This window comes from Mirounga angustirostris, unplaced genomic scaffold, assembly GCF_029215605.1.
Source record: "Mirounga angustirostris isolate CCGP_5_RB_7025 unplaced genomic scaffold, mMirAng1.0.hap1 SCAF_16, whole genome shotgun sequence".
Taxonomy (NCBI): Eukaryota; Metazoa; Chordata; class Mammalia; order Carnivora; family Phocidae; genus Mirounga; species Mirounga angustirostris.
The window spans coordinates 43,035,762-43,058,604 of record NW_026991724.1 but is presented as its reverse complement, the minus strand read 5'-3'; the positions used below and the strand labels follow the sequence as shown (position 1 = coordinate 43,058,604).

At 60.0% G+C, this 22,843-nt stretch overlaps 1 protein-coding gene and 1 long non-coding RNA gene across 6 annotated transcripts in view; one reads left to right on the top strand and one right to left on the bottom strand.

Moving 5' to 3' along the window:
• Nucleotides 1-1,876: 1,876 nt before the first annotated feature.
• Nucleotides 1,877-22,843, bottom strand: part of GRAMD1A (GRAM domain containing 1A) — a 24,739-nt gene continuing 3,772 nt past the window's right edge. The window contains exons 1-19 of one of the 5 annotated variants that reach the window (XM_045891256.3): nucleotides 21,624-21,823; nucleotides 15,544-15,754; nucleotides 15,436-15,456; nucleotides 14,931-15,015; nucleotides 14,689-14,792; nucleotides 14,513-14,608; nucleotides 13,644-13,724; nucleotides 10,516-10,628; nucleotides 10,198-10,348; nucleotides 9,408-9,606; nucleotides 8,319-8,462; nucleotides 6,557-6,672; nucleotides 6,329-6,471; nucleotides 5,809-5,912; nucleotides 5,552-5,725; nucleotides 5,361-5,448; nucleotides 4,120-4,227; nucleotides 3,919-4,039; nucleotides 1,877-2,335 (exon numbers count right to left, since the gene is read on the bottom strand). In XM_045891256.3, coding sequence (XP_045747212.1) covers nucleotides 2,243-2,335; nucleotides 3,919-4,039; nucleotides 4,120-4,227; nucleotides 5,361-5,448; nucleotides 5,552-5,725; nucleotides 5,809-5,912; nucleotides 6,329-6,471; nucleotides 6,557-6,672; nucleotides 8,319-8,462; nucleotides 9,408-9,606; nucleotides 10,198-10,348; nucleotides 10,516-10,628; nucleotides 13,644-13,724; nucleotides 14,513-14,608; nucleotides 14,689-14,792; nucleotides 14,931-15,015; nucleotides 15,436-15,456; nucleotides 15,544-15,754; nucleotides 21,624-21,631 — 2,160 coding nt within the window. In that variant the 5' untranslated portion in view covers nucleotides 21,632-21,823 and the 3' untranslated portion in view covers nucleotides 1,877-2,242. Of the gene's footprint in view, nucleotides 2,336-3,918; nucleotides 4,040-4,119; nucleotides 4,228-5,360; nucleotides 5,449-5,551; nucleotides 5,726-5,808; nucleotides 5,913-6,328; nucleotides 6,472-6,556; nucleotides 6,673-8,318; nucleotides 8,463-9,407; nucleotides 9,607-10,197; nucleotides 10,349-10,515; nucleotides 10,629-13,643; nucleotides 13,725-14,512; nucleotides 14,609-14,688; nucleotides 14,793-14,930; nucleotides 15,016-15,435; nucleotides 15,457-15,543; nucleotides 15,755-16,816; nucleotides 17,610-21,623; nucleotides 21,824-22,843 lie in introns of those variants that run through there. The other 4 variants (XM_064580794.1, XM_045891255.3, XM_064580793.1 and 1 more) reach the window with 4 other exon arrangements.
• LOC123855543 (uncharacterized) overlaps nucleotides 21,920-22,843 on the top strand; it is a 14,822-nt gene continuing 13,898 nt past the window's right edge. Inside the window, exon 1 of the long non-coding RNA XR_006793553.3 lies at nucleotides 21,920-22,287. This is a non-coding gene — a long non-coding RNA (uncharacterized LOC123855543). The remainder of the gene's footprint in view (nucleotides 22,288-22,843) is intronic.

Genomic DNA, 22,843 nt, shown 5'->3' with positions numbered 1-22,843 from the left:
CGTTTCGGGTTTTTTCTACCGCATTTGTCACTACCTGACATAATACTCTTCCTTTATATAGATCTTCCACCGCCTGGCCCTCCAACCCTGGACTAGAAGATGCCCCCAGGTGGGGACAGTGTCCTGCGCACCACTGTGTTCCCAGTACCTGGAACTGGGCCTGGCACATTATAGGTGCTCGATAAAGTGAATAAATGCCAATGCTAGAGCCCTTCTGATGCGCTGGGTCCATTTCTCCCCCCCAATATTGGCAGCAAGTTCTATTATTATCCCCATTTTACAGAAGAAGAAACTGAGGCTGAGAGCTCCTCACTCCCTTGCCTAGGGTCATGTAGCTGGCCTCAGGTAGATCCGGAATCCTGCCCCAGCAATGCCGGGTGGAGAAGTTGGGGACCAGGGTGGGAGACTTCAGGCTGGCTGCTCAGGTCCTGGCCTCCAGTTCTGGGTGCGAAGTTCCAGAATCCCCCTGACCCAGTCCCGCTGACCAGGAGGAACCAGGGTGTGGGGCAGGCTCGGGGCAGAGGAACAGGAAGCCAGGGACACTGGACACTTTGTGGTCTGAGCCTCTGTGCCAACACCTCCTGGGCTGTGAAATTGCCCTGCAGAAAATAACTCTCTTGCTGTACCGAGCCCCCCCCCTAGCAGTGGGTGACAGGCGGAGGCAGTGAGGACAGGCCTTAGGCACCGGGCAAGGGCACGTACTCACAGCCCAACAAGCTGGTGTTCACCGAGCACCTACTGTGGGCTTGGTGCTGTTCTAAGCACTTTACTAACATTAACTGTAATTCTTCCTACAGGGTGGGCATTACCACTATTCCCAATTAACAGGTATGGCAAACGGAGGCCCAGAGTGGGTAACTTGCCATGATCACATAGCTAGAGAGGATGGCTCTGTCCTTTGCCACTTGTGGTCCCTCCCACCTCCATCCAACCCCTCCCTCCAGTCCTCTGTCCCAAACCATCAATTTGGAAGTTTCTTACAGCCTGACTGTGACATGCCAAAGGTATCTCCTTAGCTCTCACTCACTCTGGAACCAGAACAGGGTTGAGACAGACCTGGGTTCTAGCTGGACCAGAGACTTGGCCTCTAAGCCCATTTCCTCATTGGCAAGACAGGGATCCAGATGGCCTCAACCTGGACAGGCCATGGTAGGATCCTGCAGGGGAAAGGACCTTGCATCTAAGTGTGGAGACACCAGGGACAGGCCTGCAGTCCTTGTCTTCGTGCAGAGTGGCCTCAGACACGTACCTATCTGCCCCCGCCCTCCAATCTCATGGAGTCACCGTGAGACTTGAACGATTGATCACCAGACCTTGGCACAGAGCCTGGCCCACACTTGGTACTTACTACAGGAGTTACTTTTCTCTCCCTGCAATTTTTCCGTAAGAGTAACATCAGTTGAATACGTACTCTGTGCCAGGCCCTGTTATGAGTAGCCACATTTATTCATGCATCTCTCCTAATAGTGGCTTGCAAAGTGGGGTCCTGGGAGCTGGTTGGAAGTGCAGATTCTCAGCCCACCCCAGAGCTGCTGACTCAGAAACTCGGGAGGTGGAGAACTATTCACTTCTAAGAACCCCAGGAGAAAGGTGCCACTCTTATGCCCATGGTACGGGAAACTGAAGCTCAGAGGGCTTGACCCGGGTTACGTGACCGCTAAGGATCAGGGGTAGGATCTGAACCCAGGCCCCCAGGCACCTGAGTCTGCCCTCACAGCCCCGGCACTGGACCCTGATGACGCAAAGCTTGTGGAAGATGCTGGAGAATCCCAGATCGTGTTAGTGACTCGGGCCCCTGAAAATGGACAGATTCCCCCTTCCAGCACAATGGGAGCCCCCCACCACCACTCCCAGATACCCCACAGGCACAGCCACAGCCATTTCCAACCCTTTATTGGGGCTCTCTGTTGGCCCCAAATAAATATAATACATTAAACCCAGAGCTGAGGGAATCGTGCACCCCAGAGGCGCCCCCCACAGCCCCAGCTGGGCAAAATAAGTTAGCGGGGGGCCTGCCGAAGGCCAGGCCAGCTCCCTGGCTGGGCAGGCGATGGCAGCTGGACTCGCACACGCTGGTCTAAAGTGCATCTCGGTTCTGTGGTCCCCATTTCTGCGTGGCCCCTGGCTGGGCCACTGGGAGGGGGGGCGGGGGGCTCCCGGCGCTCACACCGTGCCAGCGGTGGCCGCCGAGGCTCTGTGTCCGTCTGTCCGTTAGGGGGGTCGGCCACGGGGCTGGGGGTCCTCAGGAGAAGCTGTCGTCGGGCCGTGGCTGGGAGTCGAAGGGAGGGTCTGAGACCGTGATGCCTTGATGGAGCTTCTCCAGCGAGAACTTCATCTGGGAGGAGAAGTGGGCAGGGTGGGAGGTGAGTGCTGGTAGGGCTTCCTGCTGTCGAGGAACTGGGGAGGGTCCAGAGAGGCCACATCCCCTGCCAAGGTCACCCCGTGACAACAGAGGAGCCGGACCGTACCCAGTTTAACTTCTAAGATGCTGCAGATGGAAGGGGCGCCCATGGCCCGGGTTCTGGCCACACCCCGCTACATACCGGGTGCTCCTGGGCAAGCCCCGTAACTGTCCCAGGCCCCCCCCTCCCCCGCAGTTGAAAGATCACAGGACAAGTTCAGGGTTCTGATGGCCAAACACCTAGCACTTGGCACAGTAGCTAGTCTTACTCCCTGCTGTGTGACCTTGGGCAATTCTGAGCTTCTCAGACCTTAGCAGCCCTGTTAGATGGGGCACAAGAACATCCCTCTCACAGGCTTGGCCTTGAGGAGCAAATCAGCTGGTCATTTCAGCACACAGAACAGCCCAGCTCCATCTGTGTCTGCGGTAAATGAATTTGTGGAGTCAACTCTGTGCCCTTGGCAATTTAAGAGAGGAAAAGAATCAGGATTTAACTTAGGATGGGGAGGCCGTGCCATCCCTCTCCCTGAGTGATGTGACCCCAGCCTCGCTGCCCCCCACCCCGTCCTGAGCATCTCCCTGCCAGCATGGTTGCAGGGGGGCAACAAAGCCCCTGGAGGTGGGCTCCACATCCTGGTCTCTGGCGACCACACACAATTTCACCGTCACCCACCAACTCGGGCTCTGGTACCCTTGGGCACCCAGCCAATGTCAGCCACTCCTCCACTTCCCACCCCTCCTCCCCCCACCTCAGCACCACCCCCACACCTGACCTTCGTGCCGACCCATCACCACGGTAACTGAGCACCTACTGTGTGCGGGCACTGGGCTCACGCCGATAAGCGCAAACACACGACAACTGTTTACTATGAGCGCGGCACACTCCAGTGTTAACTCATTTGATGTTCGGACAGTCTTTCCTCCAACAGAGGAGGAAGCCCAGGGCGGCCGTGGTGCAGGGACTTGCACAAGGTCACACAGCAGAATCTGAACATGGCCGTCTGAAGAGACGCTGAGACTGTACTACAGAGAGCGGGGCAACCCCTTCTGGAGCCGAGACCCTCGTATCCTCGGGAGGAACTTTCCCACCCTCATGTGACCCCTTAGTGGGGGTGGGGTTCAGGGACCAAGCCTCCCCGCCCCCAGCCACGGTGACTGGCTCCGTGAGCCCAGCGGCCAGCAAGAACGAGCTCTTTCCTTTGCGCGTGAGCCTGGAGCTGCAGCTGCCACCTTGGTCCAGCGTGGGAGGGGAGGATGCCCCCAAACAAAGCCCACCCCGGCGGTGGGCAGAGTCGGGAGATGGCACGCGCGTGGCTGGATTCAGCCATGCCTGCAGTCCGACACCGTGGACATTCATCCTCGGCTGAGAGCCAATTCTTTCTTCCGTCTTTCTGGCAACCCTGGGAGCTAGGGACTGTGAATGGCTTCCTTGTTGCACAGGGGGAGAAACTGAGGCCCGGGGATATCTGCCACACGCTGGGACCTAAACACAGGGCCCCACAGCCCCAAAGGCGCACCTCGTCTAGGAGCTCCACGGACGCCCGCAGGATCTGCCTCCACTTGTGCACCTCCGCGCTGTGGAACTGCTTCTGCAGGGCAAGGATCTCCGCCCACTCCGTGGCCGTCTGCGGGAACTTGCTGCACGGGGTGCAGGGCCTGAGTGCGGCCGCCCCGCCCGACCTGCCCGACTTCCCAACCCCCTCGGGCCGCCCACTCACCCCTTGGCCAGGGCCAGACTGTGCCAGGCCTCGAAGGTGTGGGCTGCTCTCTCCAAAGACCAGAGGCGGTAAAAGAGGAGGACATTGAGGGCGATGAGGACGATGAGGCTGAGGGCAGGGATCAGGGGTCAGCGTCCGGACACAGAGGCTCTCCTAGGTCAGCAACACTCACGCAAGCACACCTTGAAGGGGCACCACAACTACCCCCCTTTCCAGAGGAGAAAGCTGACCCAGAGAGGGTGACAGACACGCCTAGGGTCACACAGTCCGTGAGCGAAGTCAGGGTCGCATCCTGGCCACGCCCCTAACTGCCACAGCAGGCTGCCTCGCTGGGAGAGCTGGGGGCTCAGGGCCTGGAGAAGGGGCTGCAGCTGGGGGCTGAGGTGACAGGGGAGGGGGTGCAGGATGCAGGGCCCTACCTCACACAGATCCTGGGGAGGCAGCAACAGGAAGACAAAGAGGTGAGAGCCGCCCCCGCCCCTCCTGGAGCATGCCGCGCAGCCCCTCTCCGGACTGCCGGTGCTGGGAAACTGAGGCCCAGAGAGGCTGAGTGTGTGACCAAGCTGACTCTCACCTCCAGGGCCTGCTGGAAGCTTGGACCTCACTTCCACGTCCTCAGGGTGTCCTGCCCCCCTCCACCCCCGCCCAGGCCTCTGGGCACATGGGTCTCCCTGCCTCACCCTCCGGGGGTCTCAGCTCAGGAATACTCTGCTTTTCCGGGAAGCCTTCCCCAGCCTCCCACAGCTTCCCCGTCCCAGCCCTGTCCCCCAGCACCCTGGCCTGCTGTCTCAGACCTGTCCTCAGGTCTCTAGTCACTTCTGTGTCCCCAGCGTCTCCCAGCTTAGGGCTGGGCACAGAAAACAGGACTGAGATGTGTGACCGTGCTTCTTTTCCAGATCTCTCCCGGTTCCCCTCATTCCACCTCCTCTGGATGCCTGCTCCCCCAGAAAGCCCTCCCTGCCCCCGGGGCGAGGTCAGGTCCCTCTGACCTCCCAGAGCCCCCAGAGCCTCCCTCTCCCAGCAGGACAGACTTCTCCACGACACACAGAGCAGGATGCCGTGTAAGGAGCTGTGCTGGGCACGTGCCAAACATCCTCTCCCCTCATCTCTGCTATGCTAGGAGGTGAGCCCACGTCCCCACTCTGGCAGATGCCCAGAGAGGCCAGGCACCTGCCTGAGGTCACACAGCCAGAATGCAGAGCCAGGCCTGTCTGACCCCACAGCCCGGGCCCCTTACTCACACCACGCTGATGAGAACCAGGGCGCCGGGGATGCCTGCCCCGGGGCCCTGGTCGGCGGACGGTTCTGAGAAGCGCGAGCTGAGGGAACCTGAAGGAGAGCGCCACGCAGTCAGACAGGGCCATCCCAGCACACCCACCGGGCCTCCCACCCCTGCGCTTCTGCCTGCCCCCCCCGGCCCGAGGGGACACACCTGAGGTGTGCATGCCGGCCCGGGTGCAGGGGTCCGGGTCCGGGTGCTGGGGCCCGTCACCGTGCCCCCTCCAGCTCAGGGGCCGCTTGCGTCTCCGCAGGCCTGACAGCAGTCCGCGCGCATCCTTCCCGCCTTCCTCCAGGGACAGCTTCTCCGCTTTGGCAAGCTCCCGCTCTGTGGACACAGGAGAGGCCTCTGGGTGGCTGCACCTGGCCAGGCCATGACCCTGTCCCCGGCCTGGCCGACCTCTCCCCTACCCAGGTGGTGGAAGTAATCTTCGATGCCGCTCCAGGAGTTCTTCTCGATGAGTGACTTCACAAGGCTCCAGGGCTGTTTCCGGTAGCGGATCTCAGAAGACACCCTGGGGTCCGGGGGGGGGAGGGGCAGGGGGAGGGGCAGGGTCTCAATCCAACCATTCCAAGGGGGTGCTTTCCTTCCCCCAATTCAGAGAGGGCCCCTTGTCACCCACAGACCAGACACACCTTGGCAAGTCTCCCAGACTTAGCAACACCCGCCCCCACCACCAGCAGCTGAGCCTGCACCTGGCCCGGACTCTTCCACCTTGCTGCTATGCCCCAGCTCCACACGGGGTCCCAGAGACAGCTCAACCCACCCCAAACTGAGCTCCTGACCTTCCCCCAAACCTATCCCTCGCCACCTTCCCCATTCCGGTCAATGGCAGCTCCGGCCTGTTCGCACAGGCCAGCCTCCTCCGGGTGCCCTAGCACCACCCAAGAGAGGGGACTCTGTCAGGTGAGGGGCAGGGCTGCTGCTCACCGGAGACGGGCCTTGTTGCGGGCAAGACCCAGGATGCAGTAGCGGTGGGCCGTGTAGAAGTAGTCCTGGTAGGGGATGCCCTGCGTCAGCACCTCCGAGTCCACCACACAGCCGCCCGCCTGGGGGCCGCGCCGGAACAGCGTCTGCAGAGACCAGGGAGGAGGCGGGAGTCAGGGCCAGCCCACCCGGCCGGGCCCCCTGCCCAGCCGGCCCCTCTGTCTGGCCCACCTGTGTCTCCACCACGGAGGCGCTCTTGGGGCCCAGCGGGTTGCTGATGGGAATCGTGTACGTCAGCACTCGGCGCTGGTGGCACTTGTCGCCACTCCAGGGACTCAAGGTCACATCTGGGGGAGGGAGGGAGGGCAGAATGAGGAGGCCATTCTCCAGTCTTCTGCCCACAGGCTGTGGGAACCAGCCTTCTGGGATAGTTCCAGTTCTCTGGGGACTCGGCCCCAAACCCACCCTGGCCCCATGCCCCATCCTGATGTCAGCCCCACCTTCCTGCTGGACCCCTAAAACTTCAGATGTTGGTAATACTCCAAGCTGGGACCTCTCTCTTCCCTATGCTTGTCACCCATCCTGGGGCCATCTCATCTGCTCCTGCAGCCTCAGCCTCCCTCTCTGTACCAGTCCTGGGGTCCTGTGACCTCCTGAGCATCTTCCCTCGGAAGTTCCCCAGACATCTCACACCCACCAGGTCCCACACTGGCCTTGGCATCCCCCTAAACCTACCCCCCCTCCTCTCGGGAGCTGGGATCTCGGGATCCCAGCTCAGGGGTAGCCCCACCATCCTCCAGACTCCCCCTAGCCCTGGGCCCTGCCCTGGATACTCCCTCCCCCTTGTGTTCACTTGACCTCCTAATCATCACTCCTGGTTCAGCTCATCCCTGCCTACCCAGGGCCCCACTCCGGCCCCCCTGAGTTTCTGGCCTCAGTCTCCACCTCTGAGGTCCAGGGGGTAGCTTCTTAAAGCCAAGCCTGTCCCTGCCCCTAACCTGCCTAGAACATTCCATGGCTCTCCAGGGCCTCTGGACAGAATCTGAGTCCCTGAGTCTGATGTGCCCATCCCTCCAGGACATTAGCATAGTATCAGAGGACTGTGGGCCCCCAACTCAAGGCACGGTCTCACTCATTCTGCAGGGGATTCTACATGGCTCATTTTCAACAACACAGAAAAAAGAAACAGAGGAAGACGACTATCTGACTAGCCCCCCCCCCCCCCCCCCCCGCTTGAATCCCTTCCACAGCCTCCTGAGCCATTCAGCTGGTCCCACAGTGAACCCTTCCATGTCACCTGGCGCTGTGGCTTCACCTCGCTACGCCTGGCCACAGAGGCCCGGCCTCAAGGGATTCTCCCAGTGTCTGCCCCTGGCCTCAGGGCCTTTGCAGATACCCCGCTGGCCTCCTGGGTTTCTCCCCCATCTCCTCCCCTTTCCCCAGAAGAGTTCCTCCTTCAGGTCTTGGTTCCAATGCCACATCCTTCCAGCAGCTTCTCCTGAGACCCCTCAGGTCACAGATACCCCTCTGACGCTCACAGTCCCGGCACATCTGTGACTTATTTGTGTGTCTATTTACTGTCGTTCTCACTAGATTCTCGACTTCATCTGTCCTGGCCTCTGCACAAATCCGACAGAGCGGCCACTAAATGTGTGATCACGAGTTTGTGTTTATTAAATGCTTACTATATGCCACTGCTCTTGGCAAGTGTCTAGTATCAACTCATACAGCCCTCAGAAGACCTGCATACACCAGGGGCTATTATCACGCCCCCAACATACAGAGCCAGAAACTGAGGCAGAGAGGCTCACAACCCTGCCCGAGGCCACTCAGTTAGTTCAGAGGCAGAGCCGGTCCGGTCCGGTCTCGAGGAGGACGGGCTTCTTGCTCGCCCACCGCCCAACCTGCCGCATCTGCTCCGCAGGGCCCGCCTGTCTCCTGCTTCGGCCTCCCTTCCCCCTCCCCTGCACCCACGGGAGCTCGGCCCCCTGACCTGTGAACTTGCACTGCTGCAGGAAGCCCTGCAGGAAGGGCGAGTCTGAGAAGAGCATCTGCTGCAGCCGCTCGGCACCAACGTGAAAGACGGAGTTGATGAGGAGCCGGCCGGAGAGGTCAGGAAGCAGGGCGGCCAGGTCAGCTGGGTGACAGAGAAGGACAGTGGAGGCTGCACTGCTCCCTCCTCGTAGCAGCCCCTTGCTTCCCCTCCGGTGACCGCTCCTCTCCACTCCCAGGCCTTGCACAGTGGAGGGGCAGCCCCATCCTCCCGGGCCCGGGTGGACGCTGACCAGAGCACTGCTTGGCCCCTTTCTGCCGCAGAGGTGGCTTTAGGGCGGGCATGTCTGCCGGGGCTCAGCCAGCCAGAGCCACCGTGACCAGTTCACCGAGCAGCACCTGGAGGCCCAGCCAGTTGCCCCCCACCCTCCCCACGACGGCAGGGGTGGGCCTGTGCTCCCAGGCTCACCCGCCTGAGCTCTCGGCCGCAGTGATTGGCTCGGGGGTGGGCCTGGGCTCCAAGGTGGACCAATGAGAGCCAAACCTAGAGCTTCTGGTGCCCCCCATGGGAAAATCATGCTTTCTCTCTGCTAGACTTGCTGGGGCAGGGCTGGGGAGCTCCGTACCACCCCGCCCCCCAGAATGGAGGCTACCTGAGAAGGAAGCTGGCACAGAAAATGGAAAGAGCAATAACAAGAGCCAGCACGAACTGGCCCGAGCACTTTACAAATATTAACTCATTTCAATTCTCTTAACCTCGACCCTATGAAGTCCGTATGACTATTGCTCACCCCATCTTTCAGATGAGGAAAATGAGGCTCGAGCAGTTAAATAATTTGCCCAAGTTACACAGCTCGGAGGCAGTGCGGCCAGCATTTGGGCCCTGGCAATCTGGCTGCAGAGTCTGTGCTCTTACCATCTGCCCTGCTGCCTTCAAGGCAGAGCTAAAGACAGATTTCTAACAACACCATCTGAATGCCTGCACCCCCCAATTTCTTAGTGCCGTGAGCCAGCCAATCCCTTGCTGATGCCAGTCTCAGTAAGGGCTGTCACGTGTAACCGAAGCGGACGCCTCGGGCCCCTGCCTCACCTTCCTCCCCCGTGGACGAAGAGGAGTTACTCGTGTCTGTCAACAGTTCCTCACTGCGCAGCAGGTCCAAGGGGCCCACGGAGGTGGGCCCCTCAGGGGGGGTCGGCTCAGTGCTCGGGGGTTCAGCCACCGGGGTCACTGTCTGGCTGGAGGAGGCATCTGGCTGGCTGTCCGTCTGCTCCTCCTTGTCCTCCTCTGCCTGCAGAGAAAGGCTTAATCCAGCTCCGTCTCACCTCCACTCCAGCCTGAGGGCCCCCCGTGTGCCCACACTGGCCATAAGGATTTGAGACTGTAGGAAAACCGATGCTGGGGGGTTGTGTGTGCACATAAAGCTTCCAGCCAAGCCGCAAGGGGCCCTGGGGCTGCCCAGATGAGGGCCTCTCTCAGCCCCTACCAGGCTGTCCTGCGTGCCTGGGCCATAAGCCTTCTCATGCCTCTCCTGCCCATCTGTCTATCCTTCCATGCCTGGTCTGTCCATCTTTGTCAATCCATCATTCCTTCTTTCCTTCCATCCATCCAAGTCTTGCTTCTTCTGTCTCTCAGTCTCTTCCTGTCTTCTGCCCTTTTGCCTCTCTCTCATTCCCTGTTTTCTTTGCCCATCTTCTCAGCTCCATCCCATCCCTCTATCCATCCCCTCCCTTAGCCCTCCATCCACCTCTTCTCTGGCCCTCTGTCCCTTCCCCTTCCCCCCGCCCCAACATCTCAGTCTGTCCCTCTCCCTGACACCACTCCCCACCGTCCTCTGTCTCTTTCTATCAGCATCCTCGTCCTTCCCACATCCTCTGCTCACCCCATGATCTGCATCGCTGCTGGCCCGGGAAAGGTTGGGGGTGATGTGGCCACGGCGCGAGCCCACCGGGCTCGGCTCCTGGCTGTTGTCGGCTGCCCCCGAGGGGGTGATGTCACTCAGGGCAATCACGTCTCCCACTTCCTTGGGGCTCCTGTGGGGAAAGGGAGGGTGTGGAATCGCTGTATCTTTGAACCCCACACACCCTCCTGGTCTCCCAGACTGTATGCCCACCTCAGTCCACCCGGGACTCCAGGAGCTCTGCACACAGCCCCTACTGTCTCCCCCACCCCGGGAACCAGCCACCAACCTCTGACTCACCCCAGACCGTTGAGCTGCAAGGGGCAGACATAGTCCTCATCCTCACTGGTGAGACCCAGCTCTGAGCCGTAGCACTGATGCACCAAGTGCCAGAGCTCCCGGGGGCTCAGCGTCTGGGCAGGGAGGACATGGGGTTGGCCTCCACCTAACGGGGCCCAGAGCCCTTCCGGTCCCTGTCCCCGCTAGCCCTCAGGCTCAGCATTCCCGAGGTGTCCACAAGGGGGCAGCAGCGTCTCCGGTCTCCGCCCTCCCCCCATCCAGCTCCAACCCCCCCACCAGGCAGGTGTCAGGGTGCTTAGGACTTGCCCCTTAGGTCCTCACAAGACTCCCACATCCACAGGTTAGCGTTCCCAGATTTACAGAGGAGAAGTTGAGGCCCGGGGAGTGGAGGTCACGCGCTTGAGGTCCCACAAGTGACCCGGGGCACCACGGGGATTCAAACCCAGCCGGACTCCAGAGCCAAGGCTCCCACCCGCCACGCTGTCCTGCCCCCGTTTTCCTGAGCGTTCCTGGCCCCAGCGGCTGGAGGCCCATGTCGGAAGAGCAGTGATAACCACAGGAGCTGGGCAGCCAACCACCGGCTTGTTACGGGGTGCCAGGACTGGTGGGCAAACTCACTGAATCTTCTAGAACACTTCTGTAAAGCGCTAACATCATCATTTTAAGGCAATGACGCTGAGGCACAGAGGTGCTCAAGTGGCCGTGGCAAGACGTGACCCCAGGGCTGGGGCAGGGCCAGCCTGCCTCATGAGAGCTGACCTGACTGAGCACTTACTCTGGGCCCAGCTCTGGCTGCTGTGAAGTAGGGAATGTCCCTCTCTGATGGGGCTCAGTGACTTGCTCCAGGTCACTCAACTCCTCGGGGATGGAGCCAGAACTCGAACCGCCCCCGCAGTCTGGCTCCAGGGCCTGACCTTTGAACCCTCCTCCCGCCCTCACCCTCCCTGGAGTCTCTGACACCACGCTGTCTCTCTCTCAGGCTCCTGCGCCCACACCGTCACCCCGATCACCCCTGAGGAAGGGCACAACTGGACAAGCGGGTTGGGCTGCTGAGGTGCCGCAGGCGGGCCCCCCCCCCCACCGTCGCAGACACGGACCATGGCCCCCCCCCCCCCCCCCCACCGACAGCTAGCCACCCTCCCCCCCTGCCAGCAGAAACCCAATTTGTTTTGGGCGAAAAGCTTCCCCAGCCCTAGGGATAAATTATAACTGGTTTACACCAAGTTTTCCATCCGTCCTTTGCAACTGGGGGGGTCCTATTAGCCGGTTCTAGCCAAAGACATGCAAAGAGGAGTTGGCTTAAAGGGGGCTTTCCCTCCCTGATAAAGGAAAGTGCCCTTCCTACCCACCCATTTTCTCCTTCACGTTTGGGACACTTAATGTGACTGAGGGCATGATGCCTACGGCCGAAGCAGCCATCTTGCAACCACGAGGCAACAAGCATGTGGACAAAACATCAACATGCAGAAGGCGGACAGTGTGGAAGAATAAACAAGAGCTGGGGTCCTTATGACATCGGCGAGGGACGGGAGCCCTCAAACCCACCCTGGGCTGCCTGCCTCCAGACCCCTAGTTAGAGGAGTGTCAGCATGACACAGAACCCAAGTGCCACAGGTCAGAACCCCAGCTCTGCCACATAAAATGCCTCGTGACCACGGGAAGGCTATCCCTCCACACTTCACTGGTGAAACAGCTGCCCCCCCAGGGTGGTTGTGAAGTTAAAGTGAATTAATGCCTGCAATGCTCAGAGCAGGGCCTGGTACCCAGGAGCACCCCAAGTATTAGCTACTATTGTTACTCAGGAAGTAATTCAGTATCTGTTTGCTTAAAGCACGTGTGGTTGAGTTTTCCGTGACTTGCAGCCGACTGTATCCTATCTAAACTCATGCAACCACAGCGAGCGTGGCCGGGGAGCCTGGAGGCCAGCCCATCGGAATAGGCCGAGTCTAAAGGCCCTTACTCAAAACCTCTGGGGCAAGACATAAGTCAAGATTAAGAAGTTTGGGGACCTGAGAAAGATAATGCAGTGCCTATCCTGCATGTAGTAATATGGTACCAATAATGATGATGGTATTGTATTTAGTATCCAGTGCACTATGTACCAAAGGTTCTCCAAGTGTGGCCCAAGGATTTCTGGGGGTCCCCCAACCCTTTCAGGAGGTCCATAACATCAAAACCATTTCCGTAAGCGTGGTTAAGCGTTACTAGTAGTATGAGATGCTACTTTCCTTTTTCGCTTTTATTCTCACACTGGTATACTGTGGAATTTTCCAGAGGCTACGTGACATGTGACACTGTCTTTTTCTGGGGTCTCATGCAGTGTATGCTCGTGTATTGTTGTGGTTAAGAATTCCCCAGTTTCAGCTTCTAATACAGCAGATATTGGTAGATATAACCCACTTAAACAAAAGCTCTTTGGGGTCTATAATTATTTTAAAGAGTAGAAAGGGTTCCTGAAGCTACAGACTTTGAGAATCACTGGCATATTCAATACTGGATAGATACTATAACTTTATGTTGATTTACAATCACATCTAAGATGTACCCCAGTCAAACACGTTAATATTTTTTGTCCTGAAACATAAGAACGGTCACATGGAGATAAACATAGGCCTGTGCTATCCAAGAAGCACGTGCCGCCATTTAAGTTTAAATGAATCAAAATGAAATGAAATGAAAAATGCAGATCTTCAGCTACGCTATCCACTTTTCAAGAGTTCAACAGGCCCATGTGGCCAGTGGTTGCCATACTTTGACAGCACAGATGGAGAATCCTTTCATCGTAATGGAAAGTTCTATTAGAGAGTGCTGATGTAGACTAGAAATAACCATGTCAGCTCAGGGTCGGATTTTGCTACGGCACACACAAAGGCACCTTCTCATTTTCAGAGCATTTTGGATTTGTGGAGGTGAAGAAAGGGCCATGGATACATGGATACGTGTCCATGGGGGCAGGGCCAGGCACCAGAGCCCGTGGTAGCCCCTGCTGGGGTCTACACAGGAAGCTGCAGGCAGGGCAGGCCTGTGCCCATGGAGGAGAGCTAAGGGGCCCTCCAGTTCCCCAAGTTCTGGCTCTCCTGGCTCCAGGACTCCCCCTTAGTCCGCCATCCATTTTCACCCAGACCTACCTTTTCAAGCAGCGCATTCTGCCAGAGGCGGAAGATGAGAAGGAAGCAGCGGTCCCGGGCCCCAAAGGAGGTGAAGAAATGCTGCAGGAGAGAGAGGAGTGTGAGGGCATGGGGGACAGACATGGCCAGAGGAGCGGAAGCTCCGTCACCACCCACACTTTGTGCCGGGATCTCCATCCTGATGTATCCATTCATTCGTCCCATCATTCACTTCACAGAATGTTTATCCTGTGCCCAGCCTGGCACCGGACGACGCTGGAGTCCCTGTGACAAGGAGACGGCCCCTGGCCCTGCCCCCAGAGCTCACAGTGCAGAGCAGGAGACAGGCACAGCCCTGGGTGGGCGGGCTGTGAGGGAGAAAGCCCAGGGCACTCTCCCAGTCTCCTTCGGCCAGGAGGGATGGTCACCTAATCCACATTTGGCCAATAAAACACAAAGGGAAGTCTGCTGGGAGGTCTCCCCACCATTCCCTCTCCCTTCCTGTCTGAGTCATTGGTGCCAGGCAGCCATCTTGGGACCATGAGGCAACAATCATCAGGATAGAATGGAGCGTCAGGGAAGGCTTCCAAAGAGAGGGGACATCTGAGTTGACAGATATGTGGGAGGGAAGAATTCTACTATTACCCAGAGCAGCTATGTGAAGGGGCAGGCCACAGAGACTGAGACGAGGGGCTGGTGGGGGGGGGGGGTCCAGGTCGGAGGTGACGGGAGCCTAGGGCAGGCCAGTAGGGGTGGCGGGGGGAATAGAGAGAAAGCGCGGATCTGAGAGTTCAGGGTGCAGAATAAACAGGGCTTGGGACGGGAGGGGCTGGCTGAGACCAGTGACCACAGGCCGCCCGCCCCAGCCCCCAGCAGGTCCTCCGGCTCACCTTCTCGCTCTCAGTACAGATCTGGATGGCATTGGGGATCAGCTTGGCTGTTTTTTCCTTCTTCAGACACGTCACTTCCTTCAACTGGATGGAAATCTGAAGACGAGAGGCCGGTCAGAAGAGGCCCAGGCCCGGCCCGCCCCAGCCCCTCCTCGTTTTGTCCCGAGTTGGCTCACTGTGGTTTCCCAGCGGAAGATGTTGCTGTAGAAGCAGATCCAGTTCTCGGAGAGGTAGAGGCGGCCCTGGAGGAGGATCTCGCGCTGCAAGGCACAGGAGTAATCTGAGGCGGCCGAGGGGAGAGACGGCAGACGCCTGAGTCACACACGCTGTGCCGGCCAGCGCGGGCGGGACAGGCGGGCGGGCAGCACGGGGGGCTCAGGGCCCGGCCCGGGGACGGGGTCTGCGCGGCAGGACTCACCCACGATGAGGCGTTCGGCCTCGGGGAGTTTGCTGAACAGTTTCCGGAAGTCCTCGTTCCGCTGTTTGTACGTGGGGCTCAGCATCTGGGTGAGTTGGGGGGGTAAGAACCCAGCTGGGGGTTCACATCCCTATACTTCTGCCCCACAAAGTGCCCAGAAGCCCCCCCACCCATCCCGGTCTTCCCCGGCCCTTAACACAAGACTAACCATCATGAGAGCGGTCATTTACTGGTTTCCACTGTGCCAGGTACCCACCGGCACCACTGACTCTTAGCGAGTGCTCCCTTCAGCCTTGTAAGGTTGGGACAGTGTCTCCAGAGACAGGCCCAGAGAAGTTAAGCAACTCACTCAAGGACACACAGGAAGTAAGCCGCGCAGCACAGGATGTGACCCTAGGTCCACCAACCCCAGCACCCAATTCCTTGACTGCTGCAGCTTGGGGCTCCTGGCCCGGCACCTGTCCCCCTCCCTGTCTCCCCTCCAGCCGGCCCCCCCAACACTTACACTGTACCAGCTCTGCATCTTCTGCAAGAGAAAGGAGCAGAGTCAGAATGAGCCCCTAAAGTCCCTGCCCTTCCCCCTGTCTCCCCACCCCACTGGGCTTGCCCCGACCTTGCTATTGCGGATGAAGTTCCGGCTGCCCAGGCTCTGGGTGCTGGGCGTCCCAGGCACCGCCCCCTTCTCCGAGGAGCTGTCTGACCCCTTCTCCACCATGGTGCCTGGTTCAGGCTCAGGGTGGGGTCGGCTCGAGGGCAAGAGCTGCAGCCGCTTCCGGAGAGATGGGGAGCTGCTTGGCGTGCTTCGGCCGGAGTGGGGGGCGGTGCTGGGGGAGGAGAAAAAGAGGGGCATTGGGGTGCGGAACAGGTGAGGTGTGGGGGCAGGCCTATCTTAGGAGGCCCACACATCAGCCCATTGATCCCCACCCACCCATTCGACTCCACTTCCAGCAGCGTGACAGAGCGGGCCATTCCCTAACTCTCTGCACCTCAGTGACTTCGTCTATGACCCATGGGTGATAAACACATGTCCTCGTCTGCTTGTTTAGACACTTCAATGGATCAATACATCAGTAGCCCCTGGCATAGAGTGAGCTCTCAAGAACACCTGCTATTTTTAAAACTAATTTATTCAGACGAGAGCGGGCGCGTTCAGGGTGGTATGGCCGTAGACTAAAACTAATTTATTCATAAATAAATATTTATTGAGTAGCCCCTCCCCACTCAATTGCTTGAGCTAAAAACCTAAGCCTGTGCTTAATTTTTTTCTTGTTCACTCTCCATTTCTAATCTGTTAGCACATCCCACCTGCTCTACCTCCAAAATCTATTTCCATTACTTCTATTATACCCATCTCCCCTGCTCCGGCGCCCTGGCCCAGACTCCATCCTTGCCCTCCTGGACAGCACAGCAGGGTTCCCTGGGTTCTCCCTGGGTTCCCTGTCCCCATTCCCGCCCCTTGCTGTCAGCTCCCCACCCCAGAGGGAGCCTGTGAACCCGACTCGCGCGCGTCAGGGTCCTTCTGGCTGCATCGCACTCCAGGTAAAGGCCAAGTCCTCATCTTGTCACCCTAGGCCCTGGTGTGGCTCACACCCTCCACTTCAGCCACCCCCAGCCTCCTTTTGTCCCTACACTCGCCTGTTGCATTCCCACGTCAAGGCTTCTGCACTTCTGTTCCCTCTGCCTGGAACGGCCTTCCACAGCCCAGCCTGACAGGCTCTGTCTTATTGGGCTCGAATGCTCCTCTTCCCCTGGGGACCCAGCCCCGCGGCCTACCTCACACCACCTCAACTCAGCCGGATGGCCTAGTCGTTTTGCCTATTGTTGCCTCCGGCTGTGCATTAAGAAAGTCTTAGTCACCACTGTGTCCCTGGCACCCAAAACTGTACCCAGCACGGAGTGAACTCTCAAGAAACATCGGCGGCTGCAGGAATGCTCTGCGCGTTGGCTGGAGCAGGAGCCACCAAGGGACACTTGCTGGCGCTGTACCAAGGCTCTGGCAAGCTCTCCGTAGGAGTACTTATTCCTCGGGCAACCTGGACGTGCGACGGTAGCACCATCCCTGCCTGGCAGAGCAGGAAGCCGGACGCGAAGCAGCCAACCACCTGTCCCAGGACGCACAGCTGCTTGAAGCCAGGGCATGATTCCACCTCGGGGGCCTCCATCGGCTGCTCAAACTTCCCTCTCTTGCCTCCAAGCTTCAGCACACGCCAGTCCCTCACTGTGGACTGCCCTGGGCTCCCATCCTGTCGCTAACCACTCTGCTGCCACTCTGCCTCTGCGTCCCCCATCCCAGCCCTGACTACTTCCCGGCGGCCACTTGTCCGACGACAGCCCCATCTCTCCCCCGCAGGTCTGTGAGCTCCCCAACGACGGCAAGGTCCTGGTCACTGCTCTGTCCCCAGTACAGCTCAGGACAGGACCCAGGGTACGCACTGCCGCCACACCTGTGCAATGAGTTTGTGGGACAGAATAACTAAGTAAGTAAATGAAATAGGTGGTGATCTGGGCCACTGCCATGCCCCTTGGACGGCTGCAGCTGCCTTCTCCCAGGTCTCCCTGACACCCATCCCCCACTCTGCTCCCCACCTGTGGCCAGCAGGGGGGCAGCTATGAACACCTGAGTCGGGTTGGGGACCCCCTCCCTGGGCCAGCTGTACCTGACTCCAGCTAAATGAACCTCTGGACCCTCTCATCAACCCCTTGCTCACCCTTCCCCAGCTCCTACCTTGCCTGTCCCCTCTGTCCAGATGCCCTCCATCTCACATTTCGGGAGGGCTCCCTCACCTCCTTCCCGTCTCTGCTCAGGGGATGCTTCTTCAAGTCAGCTTCCTCGCACCTCTATCTAAACCACACTCCCCACCTCTCGATCCCGCTCCCTCTTCATCTTTCTCCACAGCACGTCCTGCACTTGACCTGCTGTCGTGTCTCTCTCTGCGCTCCGCAGGCGAAGGCGCTTTGTTTCCAGCTGCATCCCCAGGGTCTAGGACGAGGCTGGCGCACGGAGCATTTGCTGGTGCAGACGGAATGAAGGAGCGCCCCTCTCCCGCCCCTCACAGAACCGGGATCCAAGGAGGTGTGAGACTTGCCCCCCCTCAGCGACCCCCGCCACGCGCTCCCCCAGTGCCTTGGGGCCTGCCCATGACGGGAATAACTGCATCCGCCTCACAGGGTTGTTGCGGGGAGAAAGTGAGGTAATAGACAGTTGACCCTTGAACAGCACAGGTTTGAACTGTGCGGGTCCACTTATATGGGAACTTTATTCAGTAAATACAGTACGGTCTTGTAAAGCTATTTGCTTTATGACTTTCTTAATACCATCTTTTCTAGATTACTTTATCGTAAGAATACAGTATACAATACAGATAGTATACCAAAAAAATGTGTTCATCGACTGCTTATGTTATCGATAAAGCTTCTGGTCAACAGTAAACAATTGGGAGCTAAGTTTGGAGGGAGTCAAGAAGTACACACCAATTTTCAACTGCACGGCAGGTCAGCACCCCTCACCCCACGTTGTTCAATGTCAAGTGCATATAAAGCCCAGCACGTGGTAGGCACTCTGGTTTGATCAATAGGTTCTGTCGGACTAAAACGGAGGGCAAGGCCCTGCCACTGCCCCAGCGCACCTCTGCTCCAGACAAACGCTGACGCTGATGGGCCCCAAGCAACACCTCGGCCTGGGGCGCAGAGCCCAAACTGACCCCAAGCTCCATCCTTCACTCGCTAAGTATGCATGAAGCACATGCCCTGCGCCAGGCGCTGGGGACACAGAAGTGAGCAAAACAGATACCATCCCGGCCTGCGGGGACCTGACATTCCAGTTGGGGAACCGAGATGAGCAACAAGAACACGTGTCAAATGGAGACGCTGAGCTCAGGCACCGCTCGGCCTGTGCGACCCACGGCAGGCCTCCTGAATCCGAAACTGGGGGTGGGGCCCAGGACATGGAAGCATGTTCAAGTCTGAGGACCACGGACACAAAGGAGGGCTAAGTGGATGGGTGAGTGGGGTGCAGGGCACACTTGAGCTGAGCCCGAGGACGAAGAGCAGCTCGGCCAAAGAGCAGGGGAACACTGTTTTTAGGGACAGGGGTGTGGAGTTCAGGGACAGGACTGAGCCTGGCAGGTCTGAGGAGTGAGGTGGCCAGTGGGGCAGGAGAAGGACAGGAGGGCACAGGCCCCCCCCCTTCAGGTCCCTCAGGCCCCTCTGGCCCAGGTCAGGAGTTTGGGCTTCCCCCTGAGGGCACTGGTGAGCTACGGAAGGGTTCTGAAGGAGGGGGTGACCACTTTCCTCCCCTGCCTCATCTTCTCACCTCTCTAGCCTGAAATGCAGACCCCTCCTCTACCTGTCCTACTTTCCCACGGCCGCAGGCCTATGCCCCCAGATCTTGCTCTTTCGTAGGAGGAAGAGGAAGTGCTCGAGAGCAGGCACGGCCCTGAGGCTGCCCTCCCAGGCAGGCTGCGGCAGAGGGAAGGGAGGAGCCCGCTGTGGCTGGAGGACCGTTATGGGGGGGGAGGGACTCGGGAGAAAACAGGGTTTTGCTGGGACTCGGGAGAAAACAGGGTTTTCCTGGGCCTACACAGGCCTGGAGCTCCCTCTGGTCAAAGAGGGGCAGATGCACATGCAGGTGTGCATAAAAGGGAAACGTGGGGTGGGTCACACGCAGCCGGTGTAGGCAAACGGTACTTTCCCACCGTTGCCAGAAGCCGCCCCGCCGCCCCGCCCCACAGCACAACTCTCACAGGGGTGACACTCTCGCACCCAGCGCCTCAGGGTTCTAGCATAAAGATTCACACGGCCGCAGCATTGCAAGTATGCGACAGCCACAAAGTCCCAGAAGTTACACACACACACACGCCTGTCCCCGATGCACACAGGTAGCTGCAGAGGGTCACAGAAATCACAGAAAGTTCCCGATAAATGACATTCACACAGAACGGCCACAACAAAGTCTCCGAGAAGAGGTGAAAGCAAATGACATTCTACGGAGAGAGCCAGACAAGTAAAGGAGCGGTCACAGAGAACTCAGCCAACGCAGGTACCGTGTAGGTGAACTTAAGCCAGAGGGTCAGCTCGGCTCTCCCGGTGTTCACCGCCCGGTGGGGAAGACACAGCGAAGGGCTGCTCTAACACGGCAGGGGACCGAGGGGTCAGCGGTGGCTGCTGCCAGAGAACCCAGCCACTCACATGGCCACGAAGGACCCAGGGGGTCACGGACGCAGCTTACCAACACAGCGGCCAGCTATGGAAATGACGCGTGCGACATGGTTTACAAACTCTAACAGGAGTGCAGTGTCAGTCATTACTGCTCCCAACAGCCAAGGGTACACCCCAGGCCTCGGGAAAGAGGATCCCGGGCCCACTAAGAGCCACAAGGGATCTCTCTTTGTGCCCTCACACACACAACGCCCCCAGGGTCTCCGCTGCACACACGGAAGCCCAGGCACATCCAGAACTGTCACATACGGATTACGGCTACACACAGGAACTTTCACGCAAAGATGTCAGCAGAAGTGACAGGCACAACCCCAGGGGGTTGCAGCCATATACCCCAGGCCCCGGACACACAACGTCATATAGGGACACACACAGGTCACTTACATTTGCACCAAGAGCTAATGTGTTCAGAGGTAAACGTAGGCACAGAGACACAGAGTGATGAATGTAAACGCTGCGTACACACACCACCAAGTCACGACTGGACACAGAGGCAACTCACAGTGACACCTGGAGCTACAGATGGAATCAGAGGCAAATTCTACAGCCACACACACAGCCAGAGGGGATCTCAGCTGTCTGCACACCAGGGGACCTAGACACACGTACGCACACTCCAAAGGCACAACCAGACACGCATGGGTCTGACGGGATGCGATCATACATTACACACACATACAACACAGAAGGTCACAGCCACACGCAGCCCCCCCCCCCACACACAACTAGTGTCACAGTCAGACATACTCGGGGAATTTACAGTAACACATGGAGCCACAGATGGAGTTTGACATAAATTACACACACAGCCAGAGAGGATGCACAGCAGGAATGCAGACCCGCATACACACACTTCCAAGACACCTACAATTCCTACTCGAAAACACAGCGGGCCAGACAGGGAGAGGAAGTTCAATTCCGGGCCCAGGACCCGGAATTTCAGGCACGAGGCCGGCCGGCCACGAAGCCCCCACCAGCAGCCCAGCGCAGGGACTCGCCACAGACAGAGGCGGTGGGAGGGGGCCCAGGCCAAGGGGGGCTGCTCCCGGGCCTGCCGCCGAGCTCCGTGGCCTGTGCGCGGGCCAGCCGGGGCTTGTGTGCGCCCCGCATCCACCCCAGGCCCAAAGCCCGGGGTCAGCCCCGCGCCCACCCCTCGCCTCCCGGACCGCGGCCAGCTAGGCCGGAGCCCTCCCCGCAGGCCCGACTCCCCGCGGACGAGCCCGGGACTCCCACCAAAGCTCCGCCACCCCGGCGCGTCTCGTCCTGGCGGTGACGAGCCTGGGTCCCCCCCCCCCCCCGCCGTCGGCGCCCAGGCCCCAGCGCAGCGCCGGCCCCCTCCCCGCCCCCACCCGGCGCCGCCCCCGCCCCTCCGCCTGGGCTCCGGTCGCGCCACCGCCGAGCCGAGCGCGCGCGGAGCCCCGGGCCGGCCGGCCCCGTCCTCCCGCCCGCCCGCCGCGCCCCCGCCCCGGTCCTTACTCGAACATGGATGCGGCGCGGCGGGCGCGCCCGGCCGCAGGGCAGGGCTGGCCGAGCGGGGCTGGGCTGAGCTGGGCGTCCCTGCGGGGCACCTGCCTCGCCTTCCGGGGCCGCCGCCCCCACCCGACCGCGCCGCCCGCCGCCCGCCGCCCGCACAAAGGCCGGAGCCCGGGAGCCGCGGGAGCCGCCGCAGCGTCAGCGCACCCGTCCCGCCCCCGCCCCGTCGCGTCACGGCGCCGCCCCCGCCCGCGCGGGAAGGGGGCGGCGCAGCGGGAGGGCCCGCGGGCCCGGGCGGGGGGAGGGGGAGGGGCGCCGACCGGCACCGCGGCGGGGGGGTGGGGGGGGCGGCCCGCGGGAGAGCCGCCGCGAGCGGGAGTTAGAGACGCAGGCCCGGGGGCGCAGGGGGAGGGCGAGCGAGCCGAGGAACCGAGAGGGGCGGCCGGGACGCCGGAGCCACCGAAACGAGAGAGGAAAAGACAGACACTGAGAATCGAAGGAGGCAGAGAAGTGAACAGAGAAGGAAGGACGGAAAGACAAACAGACTCGATTCAAACGAAACACCGCCATGGCAGCTGCCTTTGGCACCGGCCACGACCCTCTCCCCTGGTACCCGGAAAGCGTCTTCAGCTCCCCTTCTGCCCCTGGCCGGGAAGGAACCTGAGAGGTGGGACGGAGCTGGAGGGGCTGGCGGGGGGCGGTGGGATGGAGATTCTGGGAAGCGGAGGGGTGGGGGCTGCGAGCACAGGGGAACCGCGGCTGGCGGGAAGGGGTGCGGCCCGGAGGCCGCCTCCGTCTTCCCGTGCGTTTCCACACCTCCCAGTGTTGGCCCCGGAGGTCCTCGGGGTCTGGGGACCCCTCTCCGCCCCAGTCCCCGTTAGCCAGACCAAGTTAGAATCCAGCCTCCCTGGCTCTTAGCTGTGCTGTGACCTTGGCAAGTCACCCCAGTCCTGGAGATCTCACCAACTCTGTGGTAAGGGGCTTTCCCACGGGACAGCGCGGGGGGGGGGGGGGGCTGCGGCGGGCGGGGGGACAGCAGCCCTTTTACAGGTGGGGAAGCCCGGCCTCAAAGACGGGCAGTGACTTGGCCCAGGTCACGCCGGGGGTAGGCTGCAGAGCTGGACACAGCCCTGCTCTGACACGGTAACCTGCGCGCCGCCCTGCAGGGGCTGCCTGCATGAAAACACGGAAATGTGAGTCCCGCCTCACAGCTATTGGCCGGA